Below are 16,568 nucleotides of genomic sequence, written 5' to 3' on the forward strand. Positions count from 1 at the left end.
ATCGCTCAGCCTATATTGATCTACATATTGACCTATACGTTCTCCAGCACCACAGGTGCCTCAGCAGAGGAGCAGCGCCGTCGCCCTGTGTTTGCCCACACGGAAGACAGCATTGCCCAGGTGCCAGGGTGCAAGGTTGAGGTGCCACAGCAGCACAAATAAATAAAGTCGTGTTAAAACCCGACAGGGCAGACGGAGAGCCAAGCCTGGCAGGATTCTGTGGAAGATGTTAAACCCAAGCACGAGACACAGCCGCTGGACGTGACAGTTTTCCCGTATTTAGAAAGAGGAGAATGGTGCTTGCTTCCCTGGGCAATGCCTTACGATCGCCAGATGAAATGAGTCATGTAAGTACTAAGTAGTATTAATAGTCACAGGCGTAATATATATATGAGAATAATACAGTCAAACAATACTTAACAGTTATTTCCAATAGCAACATTTGTATAATGCCATCGACACTCAACTGCTGATAAGTTGGACACACTTAAGGAATTTTAATAAGCCTTTGAAAAGGTTTAACTGATGTGAATTAAGCCCCGAGATAATTTAGACACACGGCTATCATTCTTCAGTTAAAAATAATTGATCTTGAATGTAAACGTCACATCTTACGCCCTAGTGTACAAAGGCAAAGAAAATGTCATTTGTCACCGGCGGCGTCTGGGGCTGACGGACATGCTTCTGGGGAAGCTGTGGTGCCTCGGAGCCGAGCCTGGACCAGACGAGGGACCCATGGCCCTGGTCACCTGGCAGAACTTCTTCTCCCGCGGGGTCACTGACAAGGTACCACACAGGAATAAGATTCAGATATGTTAATTAACAATACACGTGTGGTTATTACTACAGCGTCACCAAACCCAGTGCCCTAGGCATTGTGGGTGAGTACAGAGAGCACTGCTAATATCTCTTGGCTTTAATGCACAAAAATAGCTCTGCTGCCACTCCCCGCTTGCAGAGACAGAAGCTAAATCTTCACCAGAGTTTAGTGCCAAACATAAAACTCTTCTCTTCTGGAGAGATCCTTCAATCCTTACTGCTTGTTCTTCCAGGTGTTACGCTTTCCTAATTGGCAATTTCTCTCCCAAAGCTCGCTGTCTTTTCTGGAATCTTCTAAGGGACACCTGACGTAATGTCTTTTTGACAAGGTGATAAGACCAGCAGCTCTTGTTGAAATCTGCAAACCTAAACATTCACCCACATCTTTATAGAAATTAATTAACTTGCAGTAAAAGCAAATTCCCACTGGCTGTCTTTCAGCATGAATATTATTACCCTATTGCCTACAAAGCTATTTACCGTTAAGTCTGTGAAAGATCAGGAACTAAGTTTGGGTGAAAGTCTGCAATTACCAAAGATACTGGTGCAAAGACAAAACTATTTTAAACAAATCTGAAGATAAACAGAATTGTGATTTTTTTTTCTTTTTTTTTTTCCCCCTTCTCCTTTTTTTGGCTGGTTGGTTTTGAATAAGCAGACAGATTACTGGCACAAACCAGTCAGTGAAAGCTGGGAGCCACTGGCATTAAGCTGCTTGCATTTTTTCTTCAGCTATTTTCAAATATCATCTCTGACATTTAAACAAATGGGAATAACATTTTGATCCTTAGCAGCATTTGCAATTTTATATCCAAATGAAAAGAAGCAAAAGCAGTATGCTTTTCAGAACACAGCTCAGAAAGGAATTCTTCATCGTTTAATCCAAAATATACAGCATTGATATAGATATAACAGATAATTTTTATGTACGTACACACAATACATGACAACATACAGAACAGGGGAAGGCTTGCTTCTCCTGGAAACATCAAGTATTTGCTATTATCGGACACAGGACAGGACAGGAGGCCAACTGGATCAATAGACTTCCTCAATATAGAAAAATCTTATCTTCATTTCAGACTAGCTGGCCATGATGTCAGCACCTAGATGCCACTGACAGAGTTATCTCCCAGCAGCAGCAGCAATGACTGTTTGGTAGTTGGGTGACACCTATGAAAAGGCAATAACCCGAACAGAAAAAGTCTGTCCCGCTGTCCTTATTGAAGATAAAGCAAAACCGACCCACCCCTCCCCTCCCCGGTCTTTGTGCGTTTATCGGGAGCACGAAATAACGCTTTGCAGCCCGTGTGGGTTTCAGTTTCAAATCTCTGCTCCCGTTGGGACGACGCAAACCAACGAGCTTGTGGGTACAACGAGACCAGACCCCTGGAGGGGTCAGGTCCGCAAGCGTCCCTGGACGTGATACTTCGCCATCATGCTGTTGAAAAGAAGCAAGCAAAAAGCTTTCATGTTGTGCTATATATATGTGGTTCTATCTATAGGGCTTGGTGTGCGCTGATCCCCGAGGAGACGTTCTCCCTGCCTGCCCTTTGGGCGCTTATCGCGGGAGCAGAGGGACGCGCGCAGCATTATCACCAGGCCAGGCTCGGAGCAGCCGAGTGGCATTTTCCTTTCATGCAGGCCCCGACACCAACCGCAGGCAAAGCGCTCCCAGCGCCCGGCGCAGCCCGCCGCCCCGCCTGGCAGCCTCGGAGAGCCGGAGATAAGCGGGATACGCGAGTCCGCTCTGATGTTGCAGCAGGAGACAAAGGTCAGGAGCGATAACATCTGATCAGTCTCACGTTGTGAGGTTAAAAATAAAAGGAAGCCCAAGTGCAAGTGAAAGACTATGGTGGTTTAAGGTACGGCGAGATGTCACAGCATCCCAGGGAGAGACCTTCACCAGATTTGCTTCTCACAGCTCCTACCAAATTATTTTTAATGACTTTGCATGGCTGCATAAGCCTCACGATTCACCCAGCGTTTTACCACCCAACACATCACTTGGAGGCAGACGCAGGGCCATGACTGCCGCAGCTCTTGCCCTGCAGCAGTGCCCAATGTCCACGCTGGAACCGTGCCATTCTCCTCGACACCACGCAGGGCCAGGAGGGCCAGGCTGGACCCCTCCTGCTCACACAGACTAAGGGGAAATAGCCACTGGGTGAGGACATAGCTTGGCAAAGAGAAACTGGCAATATTGCAGATGCTCCAAGGTTATGATTTCGGCATTCAACACTTACATGATAGGCTTACAATCACGCCATTAAAAACAAACCCCAAACCAGAGGCAAATAAAAGTAAAAGCTGCTTTTTACGAAGCATTTCATAGGGTTCGTATTTAATGTGTTTGTTTGCTACAGTGAAGACCATGTATCTGCTTGTATAGAATTTGATACTTTTCATGATCACATGGCGGCAGAAGCGGGGAGCTTGTTCCACTTACTGTTCATGCTGGTGGGACCAGCAGCCCCAGCCCGAAGCACAGAGGAGGGACTTTAGCCCAGGAGGTGAGTGCTGGCTTTGCTGCCCTTAACCAAGTGCATTTATATAGAAACACACAGACACAACTAGGTGACATTTTCCAGTGAACTTGCAGAAGCGTAATTATAGACAGTAAAGGACTTGAAAATTAACCCCTCCTGTGGTTACCTGCTACTTGTCAGAGTTTCGCCACAGCCCAGGCAGAACAAGGATCTGTCCACTGGTTGCATGAGACCCATTTAAATGCACTATCAGAATTAAGGAAGGAGTGTATCAAGTGATGCAGCATCACTGAACATGTAATTGAGATGTAAGAATACGCATCCTCTACAAAAACCTCAGTAAATTACTTAACAAGAAGAAATCGAAAGAACAGAAGGGAAAAAAATAGGCCCTTAGGGATGTGCCCTTATTAACCAGTCTATCTGTAGTTTTTGTGTTATTCAGAACATAATATATGACTGAAGCCTGATCTTTGTTAGTCAGACCTTCACTATCCACTTAGTCAAACTACTGCTCATTTTACAGATCTATTTTGGCATTGCTGGAGATCTCAAATGATCAAACCGTTTCACATTTTGATAAAATGTCAGGATGGAAAGGGAGCTGCATTAGCGTTCACTTTCTGCTCCTGGTTCCTATTTTAACCTTTGCTTTTTATGAACAAGATGAAAGCTTTGCAGGAGGCTTCAGAAGGCAGATATCCAAAGGAAGCAGCAGATTTTCTGTCGTGCTGCTCTGTCACTGCAGTACTGCAAATCCCTGCGAGCCCTTGAGGTTCCTCCAGTGCTGCCACAGCAGGAGGTGATCCTGCAAGACCTGACAGCAATTTTGGAGCCTCCAGTCAAAGTCAAAAGATCCAGTCCATCTTTTTTAAAGAAGCTGAGAAGATACTAGCATGCACTTCACTCCTATATCCATAATTTCCTCCTTTGTGATCACACTGAAACAGATGAGCTGTTTCTACTAAAGTGTCACATCAAACTAAGCTTTTGAAGCTCAGGTTCGGATTCCTGAAATAGGAAGCACGTGGCAAATGGAGACAAAAATGTCAAGAATTGATGGATTGCCTAGGAGAAAACAATCTTCCTGGAAACCAGGAGCAGCCATGGGCAGAAAGACAGAGCAGCTCTTCATCAAGTGAGGTGCAGCGACTGCTCTCTGGTCACAGGGTATTGCCCCAAGGCACAGGCAGACCCACACAGCTGGCTCCAGAAGCGCATGATTTCGCTCATCAGCAAGAAGCGAAGATGACACTGAACCAGCACTGTCAATTATTGTCTTCTCCCTCCCTTTAATACATCTTCATGGGAAAGAAAGAAAAAAACCAAACAGGTACCAACAGTGCATAAATAAGTCTCTGGACCTATTTCTCATCTTCCTTTCTCTGATTTCACACGTGCTGTGTCTCTGATAACTTGAGCGGAGACCTCAGTGTACACCACATGATGGTCCAGGCCCTAAACCCGATTAAGCCAATAAAGATTCCCAGTCCCTTCCTGAGGCTGCAGGGCACCATGTGTGGAAGAGGACCAGATCTTCCAGGCACAGAGTGCACTGGCACATCCACAGCACCTCTCTCAATGCACCACCCGAAGAAACTGGCACAAACTCTTCCATCGCTTGTTCCTGTGAGAAAATGAAAACCTCAGCTCAGTGGGACTAACATTTCCCTTGTTGCACAGAGCCACCCAGACCCGTTTTTACTGTTTTATATAAGCAAGCAGATGATAATAAAATGTAGTTTATTCAGGGTAACGGTCTCGCCCTGAACAAGTCCACAACCAGCTGCAGGGACAGACACTGGCGTTAAGCTTTAGGTAGCGGTCGGATGATGTAAGAGCCCCTGGATGCATTTTATACAGCTGAAAACCCGATGGCACAATGGGACAGATGCAGAAATAGCAGATGGAGTAGTAACTCGTTATGTGACTCCCAGTTGCAATCAGACCATGAGTCAAAGATCCCAGCACAGTCCACAACCAGGAGAACATCAGTTTTCAGGAGTGGGTCACCCCTGCTCGACCGGCAGCTTAGGAAGCGTTTGTTCAGTGAATATTTGATGTGAGCATGGACATTCACAGTACACCATGCAACTGCAGGAGTAAAGATGATACTGCTCCAGATTCCACAGTAGCTAGCTACACTACTTACACAACATGAATTTAAATGATGTGATTTGAAATTTGTTTTCAGGGAGCACTGGCATTTTTTTTTTCTCCTACCAAGCAATGCAGTACACAGCAGAGAAAGATGAGAAGTCTGACTTCTCCACCTGCGAACATTTTAGGTTCAGTTAACCTTCTAATTTCTTTATAGATAGGTGACAAATCCTGGAGCCATCAAATCTTGGAAAGATTACATCACCATCAACTGATACCATTATGCCCTAACAAGCATACCTTAAGATGTACACAACTGAGAAATAGTCAACGACGTCATGAACTGCTGCATTAGAAGAAACAGCCAAACGTCGTACTAGAATTCAAAGTATGAATACAAGCTCTTTCCACCTCCTTTAAGCTGAAATTATTTCTCGACGAATGTAAAAGTACCATACTTAAATGTACAAATCAGGACCGACTTTGGGGCCGAGCGCTGGGGCTGTTCAGCCCAGAGAAGAGGCGGCTTCTTACCAAGGGGAAGGGGATCTTACCCACCTGAATACCTGCAGGGAGGGTGCACCGAGGAGGGAGCCAGGCTCTTTCTAGTGGTGCCCAGCGGCAGGACCAGAGGCAACGGACACAAACTGGAGCAGAGGAGCTTCCCTCTGGACAACAGGAAACACGTTTTTACTGTGAGGGAGACCGAGGCTGCCCAGGGAGGCTGTGGAGTCCCCATCCTCGGAGATACTCAAAAGCCATCTGGACGCAGTCCTGGGCAATGGCTCTAGGTGGCCCTGCTTGAGCAGGGGCTTGGACCAGACGACCTCCAGAGATCCCTGTCAACCTCAACTGGCCTGTGACTCCGAGAAATACAGATAACCAGGGAAACTGAGCAACAGCAGAGAAGGCTTCCAGCCCTATGGAAAGGGCTAAGTTTTGAAGCATGGTTCCTGTTCTCACCAACTACCCTCAGAGAAAGAACTGCACCCATCTTTCAGCAATCAGAAAAAATTAATTGGAGGATACTTGGCATTTACACTGCAGAACATCACGACATCCGGCAGCACCGGGTGCATTTGGCTGTGGCACACAGCACCTGCTGCCGAGTGGGAGAACACCTACCTCGCCTGTAAGGTGACAGAAACACCGCAAGCACTCAGGCACCGATTATATGAAGGGCTTGGGGCACGTCACAGCAACGTACGATCACAAAGGCACCACACCTCACTAAAATACTTGCTTAAGATTTCTCTTCTGGTGGAGTCACACCATTAGAAATAGGGAGGTGAAGCAATGGTAAGCTGATTTCCCCCTCCCCTCCACCTTCCAAAGCAGAGCCCCACATATTTGCAGACAAGTATGCACATGTCCCCTGGATATTCTCAGCCCCCAAAGATTCCAGCCTGACTTGCCTGGACCACTTGGCATGTGATAGCAGCCGCACACATTTGGCAGAGACATTTTTAGAAACTTCCAAGCTATGAATTCACCCTTCCATTTTGGTAAAGCCAGTTATGTGGAAAGCATTTCAAAAGCAGAACTTCAAATACAGACTTCATTTCCCCTCAGTTCTTAGAGAGGGGGAAAAAAAAAATACACTCTTCATTTATTTACCCACAGAGTTATCCTGTAATATTTCTATATTTGCTGGCACTATAGCAATAACAAAATAATTATGTCAAACCAAGTCAAGCCTTTTCAGCATAGTTATGTTGCATGTTACAACTATTCCCAATTCTTTCCCTCAGGTCCATGTTTTACTGTAATCACTAAAAGGTGACTTTCCTTGAAAACATACATCTAACTAAATGCTTAGGAAGTGATCTTCACGCTGCACCCTTCAGGGATGTACTGGGGAGACGCCCATGACCCCAGCCACAGCATCACGGATACCCGGCAGGTGCCTGCTCCTACCCACGGGCCTTCCACCACGGCCACAGACGAACGGAGACCAGGCTCGCATCTGCCTCCGCAGCCCGCTAGCCACGTGCTGGCAACACAGCCAAACACTCGACAGAGCTGTCTGGCTCCTGACACGCCGAGGGTTGACTTCCAGGAATTTTCCCCTTTTGCTCAGGTGTTCAGAAAAAGCAAACTGATGGCGGTAGGTTGGACTCCACGGGCAGGACCCGACAGGGACTCTCACAAAGCAGCAAGCTCTAAACCTCTAAATTTGGGAGGTATCAGAACTGCCCCATCCTCATCCCTAAGCAGCTCCAGCTGCAGAGCAAGACAGCCCCGGTCCTTTAAAATGCTGCAGACCCCTGTGCCCTGCGGACACAGGTAGTTAACCACCCCTCAGCTGACAAGCAGGAGTTCGTTAACCCACAGCTGCTTGATTGCTGCCAGCGGTCTGGCTCAGCCCCTGAACTCCAGGGGAAGGAGATCTCAGGCCCTTTTTAAGCCTGTAATAGTTCCTTGCTCCTTGGTTTAAATGACTGTTATTCAGTGAAAGAAAAAGATTTTCACTGCAACTGGTTTGTGACGGTGAATCCCACGATCAGCTTACGGTGACCACATCTGATACCTGCTGCCTGTGGGGGAGGAATGGTCCAGGTAGCAACAGGAGTGCTCCCATTTGCTCTCACTTGTGTACAAACCCTCCAGCACAGCCCTTGACACTTCTCCAGAGCCCGCTTGCTTTCTTCCTCTAAAGCTTCCCAAACTGTTTCTGCAGTCCTGGAGCTCCTGGTCTCAGGCAGGCTCCAACCCTTGGCCCTCAAGTCACGCCCAAGCCCAGAAGTGCAGAGGAAGCAGAGGCCATCCCCTTCCCACCATCCCCGATGGGTCTGTTGCACGTGTCAGGGCAACTTGCAGGGAAGCACCTACTCCCTTTCAAATAAATCGGTGTGATGCCAGTTTTACCCTTCACAACACATGCAGTGAAAGCAAGACCCTGAGACACACCATTCTGTGTGATTCAAACTCTATCGTCATATTCAGAGCTGGCCATGAGACCAGTGACCTGCCCAAAAGGCAGAAGATGCAAACGTAAATCCCCCTGCAGACACATAACAGCTGCACAGGCCCAACTTTCCACACTCCCTAGACAAACATTGCGAGTATCAAACAACAAAAAGCCAGGCACAACCACTGCCTCGTCCCTCACTCCCGCTCACTTATTCAAAAGATCAGATACAGAGACCTACCTTCAAGCCAGGAGCAGGGTCTGTAGGTGAGGAGCACGCCAGACACCACACTGCAGCCTGGAGGGACGATGCTGGAGCCCACCCACACCAGCATCCCCAGTGGTGGGCCGTGTGGGCTGACTGCAGCATCCCGCCGTGCCCGGGGGGTCCAAGGCACCGACCACCAGCTCTGGCCCGGCTCCAGCACCCAGCCACCGAGCCAGGGCACCTACCAAGGCACCGCCTAGGCTGGCTGGCCCCAGGCGTTAGAGATGGTGCTTCACCAAATCACCGCTCCTGCCCTACAGAGGAAATCACATTTATCTTGCAGTCCCAACGGATTCTTTCTTCCCAGGTCTGTGGCCCATGAGGAGCCCAGATGCTTTCTAGCTGCCTGCGGAGGGAACCCGTTCAAGTACCAAGTGCTGCAGATGAACTCATCATGTCCCGGGTAGCATTTCTGCTCTCCCACTCTCCCAAAAGGTCCAGTTGTCCTTGATCTTCTTTCACTTACTTCCCTTGTCTCTAAGGACTGTAAATTGACAGTCAGTTTATACAGAGCAGGTAGGTATGTTTACAAAATGAAATCCAGATGCAACAGAAAGCAAACGTCATATGGAAGGACCTTAGAAGTTGCTTTTTGCCCTCAGAGTGTTCCAGCAGGTGAAGGTCTGAAAGCTAAAATTTCAGTAACAAGATGAGAACAGAGCAAAATCCAAGACATTCAGCAACAGACTTTTTAACGCTCTCCCGAACTGCTACGTCACAGCCCCCATCCAAAAAGATCACCCCTTTAAAACCAACTTTACTGAAATTGTCAGCACTGTGAGAAAGCTGCTGCGTTTTTTAAGGTTGATCTATGTTCCGACGGGAGCACACCGCAAAGATAAACCCCGTGACGCTCCCCGCAGCCTGTCGCGCTGCGTCCCTGCTACCAGCAGAGCTCTCCTCTGCTCAGCGGCCCTGCACCTCGGACATCAGCAACAACCTGTCTTGATATTGCATCCACACGAGGGAGGAAACGCCGAGGCAGTCAGTGCTTGCCCACCGGCAGGTACTGTGTTTCAGAAAGATGAGACTGTTCTCAAGCTGGCTGGAAAAAATACAGCCACGCTGCTATATCTGGCCTAGGAGCAGCGAGCAGGTCATGAAAAGAGAATTTTACTGACTGCTCTGAAGTTGCATAAAATGGCACTGCAATGCCGATCTGGAAAATAGGAACTGCTGCACAGCAATTCATTTGATATGTAATCTAAATAATCTCCATGTCTTAAATATGAGTTGTATTTAAAGCCGTATTTTCCAAGACTGGGGGACAGGTGGACACATTTTATCAGCCTTTTTGTGCAGAGGGGCACAGGCATGAGTGGGCTCCGGAGAGGGCAGGAGCGTGACGCTGGAGATGGTACCTGTGAAATACAACAGCCAGTATCACTGAGCTGGATGAAACTTGCTCCAGCGTGACCCCAGCTTGCAGACTCCACAGCCCTCCCCTTGGTTAGCAGTCTGCTCATCAGAAGACGACTTCTTCAAAGCAAGGCTTTTCTTGTTATTAAAAAGCACATGTGCGTTGACTTTGTGAAACCTATCTTTTTTAAGCAGAGTAATTTCTCTCATGTTCAAAACCAGAACGCGCACATTGTCAACTTATTTCAATCTCTGTGTAATTCTGTATCTCGGGAAAGGCTGTTAGGAAGGCTGCAGTGCAATAAGATGGAACAAACTACACGGAACAAGCCACGTGCATTCTGCCCAGCCTGCGCATTACAGGACTTCCCGGGCCAGAGACGGCTCTCGGCCACATGCAGGCGTGCCCTCGCCACGAGGCACCAAACCCCTTGTTACTACCCCAGAGGAAAAGCTCAGGTATTAAGTCTTCAGGCAGAGCCCCTGATTTTGAACTTGATTACAGAATTCCAGCGTTTCTTGTTTACGAACATAGCCACGCAATCACCACTTCAACTGTCCCGTACTCCGGTTTGGATTACTACAACCTGCTGCTGCTCCTGCATTTAACCAAGCTTGTAGCAGCTGCCAGCAAAAGGGTAAATCGTGACTCCTGGTAAGATCCAGCCAATGAATATTACAATGACAAGACAATGGACTGGTCACCTCTTCTCTCTAAATATACTACTGAGAATGAACTACAAAGGTCACACAGAATGTCAGCTTTCCAGTCAGCTCTGAAGAAGCAATGAAACAATTTCCAGGGGTGAAGGCAACACCAGTTTTAAGAACATTGCAGTGCAGTTTTTGGTATTTCAAGGTACTACATGGAGTGTGGTAGGTTGATATTTATGCTATTAAAGCAAATCAACTCCTGTTACTCAAGCACAAGAGATGGGAAGGTAATAATTGTAAAAGATGATAACTGAGAAAAGATCAATCATATGAGCAAGAAAAACTTTCAAACGTACAACTTGGCAGTATTTTGCAAATATAATGTATTAAGTGAAATTTTATAAAGAAAAGAAGTAAAAAGGCTTTTGATTCCAACCGATGGACAATGCAATTCTCAAATACATTGTGTGAATTAATAGTAGAACGCAGGGCTCTTGTCTTGGCTTTGGTCAGAGCCCTCCAAGGCCAGAGGAACAGTCAGACCGCTTGCTCCCAGAAATAACAATCCATAAGCAAGCACTGCTAAGTATTAAACAGAATTTTTTACACTGGGAATTATTCAGACTCTTTCAATCCGTTAGACTTTTTTAAACAAAACTCAGTTTACATGGATACAATAAATAGTTTATTAACGGAATGTATGTGAGCTTCTCTCTTCCTTCCTTCCTCTTACTCTCAGCACCTTACACACAGATGTCAAAGCAGCTTCCAGTCCAAGCCAAGGACAAAAGTTCATTTCAAGGCAAAACGAAGAGAAGTTAAAGTTAAGACTGGCACCTTCGAGTGCCTCATTCTTCAAGTGTTTGTCTGCTTCCCCAAACCTACAGGCAAACTGGTGTTTCTTCTTTCCACACCTTGATCTACCGGCTTCTTCAAGCTCTTCTTAGGCAGGTCGCATGCTTCAGGGGGACAGTATAAAGTCATGCCTGCTCTAATGCTCTTTCAGCTATTGCAATATCCCTTTATTATTTTATTTAAAAGCCCTCCCGTTATTATGCCATCTCTTTCTGATCTTTTGTAATAGTTCAGTTTAGCCTTGGAATTTTACAAAAATGGAAAGAGTCTTTTTTTCAAAATATAGAGCACCGTGGCCAGGAATAAGGCAAGAGCGAGAAAGATTAGCAGCTTGTCCGTCAGTTCCCTGCGATTGTACTTTGTTATTAGCTTTCGCCCCAGCTGAATTGTCCCAGACATGGACTTAAATTCTTCATTTGCTTCCAGGATGGTTCGTGAAGAATTGGCTGAAATTAAGGGTGGGAAAAAAAAAATCAGCTAGTTGTGCTTCAGACATAGATGACAAAGGATATAAGCATGCAATATTTGGCAATACAGATATAGTGCCTGTGAGATCCTTCTGGGTCAGACTGACTTATGGGTAACACAAATGCAGACTGTTCTTGCAGAAGCTTTCACAACTCAGTAATCCTGATGGACTAAGGGAAAACACAAAGCAAAATAAGAGTACTGAATGGCTTACAGGCCCTACATCCTCTTCCTGAATTTTTTAGTTTTTAGGTTACCAGATCAAATCTAGTTCACATTTTTTATGAACAAAGTCAGTACTACCTGAGAGCTCGCTGCAAGCAGAGTAAAATGCAAATAGTGCTAGAACCACCAATCTGAGAGAGAGAAATCACCATCACTATCAGCATCAGTTCTAGGAGCAGCAGGACAGGTGAATATCTGAATATATTAATTGCACAACTGAAACCGTTCCCCCAAGCCAGAGCAGTAAATCAGTGTGATTCAGATGGGGTTGCAGAAAGTGAAAAAGCAGCACGCAGCAGTAAGAGATCCTTAATTGTCCAGCTCAAACAATCTAAACAGTTGTTTATAGTTATTTTTGACAAACAATATTTTTTTCCTAATGAAGAGAAAATCGACTACAGGGAAAGTGTGTGATTGGTCTCAACTAAAGACAGAATTTGAGAATATGCCAAAAGAGCAAGATGGAACATTGACCCCGTTCATCTTCTCTTTCCCTGTGAGAAAACAAACAAGCAAACAAATGCACGCCCCAAATTCCTCGGCCTTCCTCCTTTCAAATTACTAAATGAAAGCAAAAGCCCAGGAGTCCCCTTTTTCTTGTATTACAGAATGCATACCCTGTACAGCAGTGAATGCTGGCGTATCACTCTGTACTGCACTGATGGATTAAAGAAAGGTCAAACACCAAGCATGTTGTCTGGTTCACAAAAACCAGCATAGCAGAAATACGTCTGTAATATTTTGCAACCCATTACACCCCATCTTACAGAGGCATTTCCATCCAAGTGAAAACAGAAAACTTGTTTCCCATTGTTAACGACAAAGCAGAGCTTCCCCGCTTCACAGCTGCATATATTCACCGCATACTAGCAAAGGACGTGCTCTGAAAAAAGGAAATTCTAACTACCCATTCAGAAGTTGCAGCTGGGTTTTGTAAATGACCTTTGATAGTTTTTCCCTTGACGAACTCCAAGTGCTGTTCAGTCAGAAGAAGGATGAAAAAGTGTCTGCCAAACTGTCTTTTTAATGGGAGAAGAAACACGCTACTTTTGCATGAACAAACCGTGCCCAGCTGCCATCCCCAGATGGGGGCAGAAAAGCACTAGGGCAAAAGTTGCGTTATTTATCCTCATCTTTAAACTGTTCTCTCTCCTGCCCAAAAGCACAGCTAGTAAAGAGGCCCAGGAAACACAGATCCAACTTCTAAACGCTTCATGAGTCACCAGTTCTGACAGGTCAGTTGATTTATTGTTTTAGGAGTCTGAGCCAAAGAACTGGGTGAAATCTTGGTTTCACAGTCCCTGATGCGCTGCTGACACAGCCAGTGACCTTGGGTTCAGGTCACTTGATCTCCTCGTCTCTTAGCCATCCCAGCTGGAGACCGGGTGAAGAAAGACTTCCAGCCATACCAAGTTTCTCTGTGTATGGACTTGTACCTACGCTTTTATTTTCTCTGCTATTAACAAATGCATGCCAGGACAGTAGCACAGAGTGACACCACACACGCTCTTAGCGCCGTGTGAAGTCACACTGCTTTTACAATTGCTTTTGTGTGAAGCTAAAACAAAAGCTTCTCATCCTCCCCCCTTTTCCTGACCTCTCCCTTTTCATAACCATGAAACAGAAACTCCAGCAAACAGCTCCACACAACGTACATTCTTATCTTCTGTCTATACCCAACAGTTAGAGGAGTTCTTTAGTTATCATCATAGATGTTCTCCTACAGCGAAGCAGGTTTCCACTGTGCTCTGCACCATGTCAGTTTGCCCCTCCGTATCCTAACAGAACTGGCAAAAGGTGCTTCAAACATCCAATTCACACCCAAACACCCACATAACATCTGTACCTAGGGTCTGCACCGTCTCCTCGCTCTGCTGCACTTGCTGTGACATCATTCTGCTAATGCCCATCAGACTCTCTGTGATGTTACTTGCACTCTCTGCCAGGCTCTCTTTTGTAGTCTTCCTGAAAAAGAAAGCAAGAAAGTAAAGCAGGAAGGGATAAAATTATGGTTTTGGGTACTGCAGCGAAAATGCTGCTGCTGCCAAGGAGCTCAGGACAGAGCTTGTCACCAAACATCTCTGCCAATGTACAAAAACACAACTAGTCTTTACTAGATTTTTCAGATTATCATAGAATCATTAAGGCTGGAAAAGACCTCTAAGATCATCAAGTCGACCCAACACCACCGTGCCTGCTAAACCATGTCCCCCATGTCTATGTTAGTATCTTCACTAAACAATTAAAACCAAATCACAAAATATTAAAGCCATGAGCCAAAACAACTGCTAGTGGCTCAGAATTGCATGGGGGCCCATATTTCGCTACTTCTTCATCCACGACCTTCACGAGCTGCTATGGAAGCACTGACACAAACCACCACTTTATTATTCTGGGCATCCCACTTGTTGCTTCACGACACGAAATACGCCAGCCTTTCAAGGCATAAATTATACAAGCTTACATCCAGTTATGCACGTGAAAACAGCTTGCAGAATTATCTATTGCCTGTTTGTAACCCAGACTGCGATTAATGCAAAAGACAGTCAGGAAAACTACGAAAGCTAACTTATCCCCTTTTCTGCTTAGATACGCCAAAGCCAAGAAAACCTGAAATTATCACAATCCTTAACAGTTTAAATCTCCACAAAAGGTAAATGCATTCATAAAAAGAACAGCTATGTTCCAGATACAATGAAGTAACTTAAAAATACTACCTCATTTCCACTTAAACCTAGTTCCACTTAAAACGCTGTTTAAATCTCAGATCGCACAGTGGGATGGTCTATTACCTTTGTCTCAAGGAGTCTCTTCCCTGCAGCAGCTGATCTTTCTCAGAGTTGTCGATAGCCAGCTTGCAAGCCAGATTCGCCTTCCTCCAAGCTGCCTGATTGCTGAAATCACAAGAGTGCAATGTTGTAACATGATGGCAACACCTCACAAGCAAAAACAATGTTCACAAAGCAATCGTCACCGTAACTGAGCACCCCAGGGAGGCGCACGGGGTTACTCTCCGTTACACCACAAAATAACCATGCACTGTCCTGTCATTTCTTCTTCTAAGTGTATCATTTATGGAGCAAGGCAAGAGGAGAATCGTGCCAGCTGTCAGATGACACTCTCAAGCCATCTCCTTACATGCTCAACCGCTCACAGGGACAGACCATCGTTAGGGAGTCAGGACCAGAGAGAGGAAAGGAGAAGGGAGTCTCACCCTTTCCATTCCCGATCCTCTCTTGGTTTTGGGCAAAATCTCATCACGTCAGCGACTGCACTTGCAAAACAGGAACCCAAAGACGCCGCACGAACGCCGGATTCTCTCTGGTTAGCGGGGTCCTGCACACAGCACCGGCTGCCCGACCCACCTGAGCATTTGCTTCTTATGGTTCTCCACCTCCCGCAGTAAGGCTTGTTTCTCCGACTCCTTATCCTGCTCCTTCGCCAGCTGCTCGAGCTCCTTCGGCCGAAAGCAGAAACACGCAAACCTGCTCAGCAGCGGCCGCAGCCCGCACTCCCCTCCCGGCCGGGGGCGAACGCACCGCAGGTTCATTCCCCCCCCCCAGGCTACACCCCCCCCCCCCCTCAAGCCAGCCGGCCCAGGCAGCCCGAGGGCGGCCCGCTCGGTGCGGGCCCGGGCACAGCCCGCTCACCGCGGCGGCCCGGCCGGGCGCCTCACCTGGATGCGGCCGCGGAGGTGGCGGAATTTCTCCTTCACGGCGGCGTTCAGCTCCGTCAGGGCGCTCAGCGGGCCCGGGCAGTCCCGGATGTCCTGGAAGACAGCGGCCCGGTCAGCGCGGCCCGCGGCGGGGCACCCCGCGGGAGGCGGCGGCCGGCCCGCAGCCCCGGCCCGGGGGGAGCCGCCGCGGGGCGGGGGCGGCGGTACCTGCACGGCCGCCTTGATCTCCAGGTCGAACTTGACGATCTCCTGGTGGCAGACCCGCACCGGCACGCCGCCGGCCGCCGCCATCTTGGGAGCGCAGCCGCAGAGCCCCGCCCCGCCCGCGGGCGCCCCCTGCGGGCCCGGGCCTGCCCCGCCCGCCGCGGAGAGCCGCCGGCCGGCCCGCGGGGAGCGGGGAGAAGGCCGGGCGCCGGCCGCGGGGTCCCGGCGGGGGGGCCGGGACTGAGCTGGAGATGGCGGCCGCTCTCCGGGGCAGCGCAGGACGCCCGCAGGGGACCCGGCGGGCCGCAGCCCGGTGCCCGGCGGTCCCGCGGCTGGTGGGCGCGGCCCCGCTCCCCGCTCCCGCCCCCCCCGCGGGAAGGCTGCGGGCAGCCCGCGGCCGAGGGCGCTCGGTCCCGGGGAGCACGGGCCGCTCGCCATCGCTCCGCACAGACAGGGACGCCAGGCGGTATTTCCTCCACAATTTTTATTTTAAATTACAAAGGATGTTGCATACATTGATGAATTTGTATCCGAACAGAA

The 16,568-nt window shown here is 47.9% G+C and overlaps 1 protein-coding gene across 2 annotated transcripts; it reads right to left on the bottom strand.

Annotated features, from left to right (window-relative positions):
* Positions 1-11,262: 11,262 nt before the first annotated feature.
* Positions 11,263-16,128, bottom strand: BNIP1 (BCL2 interacting protein 1). Of its 2 annotated transcripts, none has more exons than XM_075441815.1 (6): positions 16,032-16,128; positions 15,825-15,917; positions 15,514-15,602; positions 14,941-15,042; positions 13,995-14,113; positions 11,263-11,901 (listed from the first exon to the last, which is right to left on the bottom strand). In XM_075441815.1, exons 1-6 carry the CDS (start codon positions 16,113-16,115, stop codon positions 11,705-11,707), a joined length of 684 nt encoding a protein of 227 aa, XP_075297930.1. In that variant the 5' UTR covers positions 16,116-16,128; the 3' UTR covers positions 11,263-11,704. The 2 variants fall into 2 exon arrangements, with proteins under 2 accessions (XP_075297930.1, XP_075297929.1); XM_075441814.1 differs by having other exon boundaries at positions 15,514-15,605.
* Between the last annotated feature and the right edge of the window lie 440 nt (positions 16,129-16,568).

This window comes from Opisthocomus hoazin, chromosome 22 (assembly GCF_030867145.1).
Source record: "Opisthocomus hoazin isolate bOpiHoa1 chromosome 22, bOpiHoa1.hap1, whole genome shotgun sequence".
In the NCBI taxonomy this organism is placed as follows: Eukaryota; Metazoa; Chordata; class Aves; order Opisthocomiformes; family Opisthocomidae; genus Opisthocomus; species Opisthocomus hoazin.

Bases quoted from the DNA above. Each gene is read 5' to 3' on its own strand.
- BNIP1 (XM_075441814.1), bottom strand. From the start codon at position 16,115: ATGGCGGCGGCCGGCGGCGTGCCGGTGCGGGTCTGCCACCAGGAGATC. The intron at 15,606-15,824 runs GTGAGGCGCCCG...TTTCGGCCGAAG, and splicing joins ACCTCCGCGGCCGCATCCAG to GAGCTCGAGCAGCTGGCGAA. The intron at 15,043-15,513 runs GTGGGTCGGGCA...TTGTGATTTCAG, and splicing joins CATAAGAAGCAAATGCTCAG to CAATCAGGCAGCTTGGAGGA.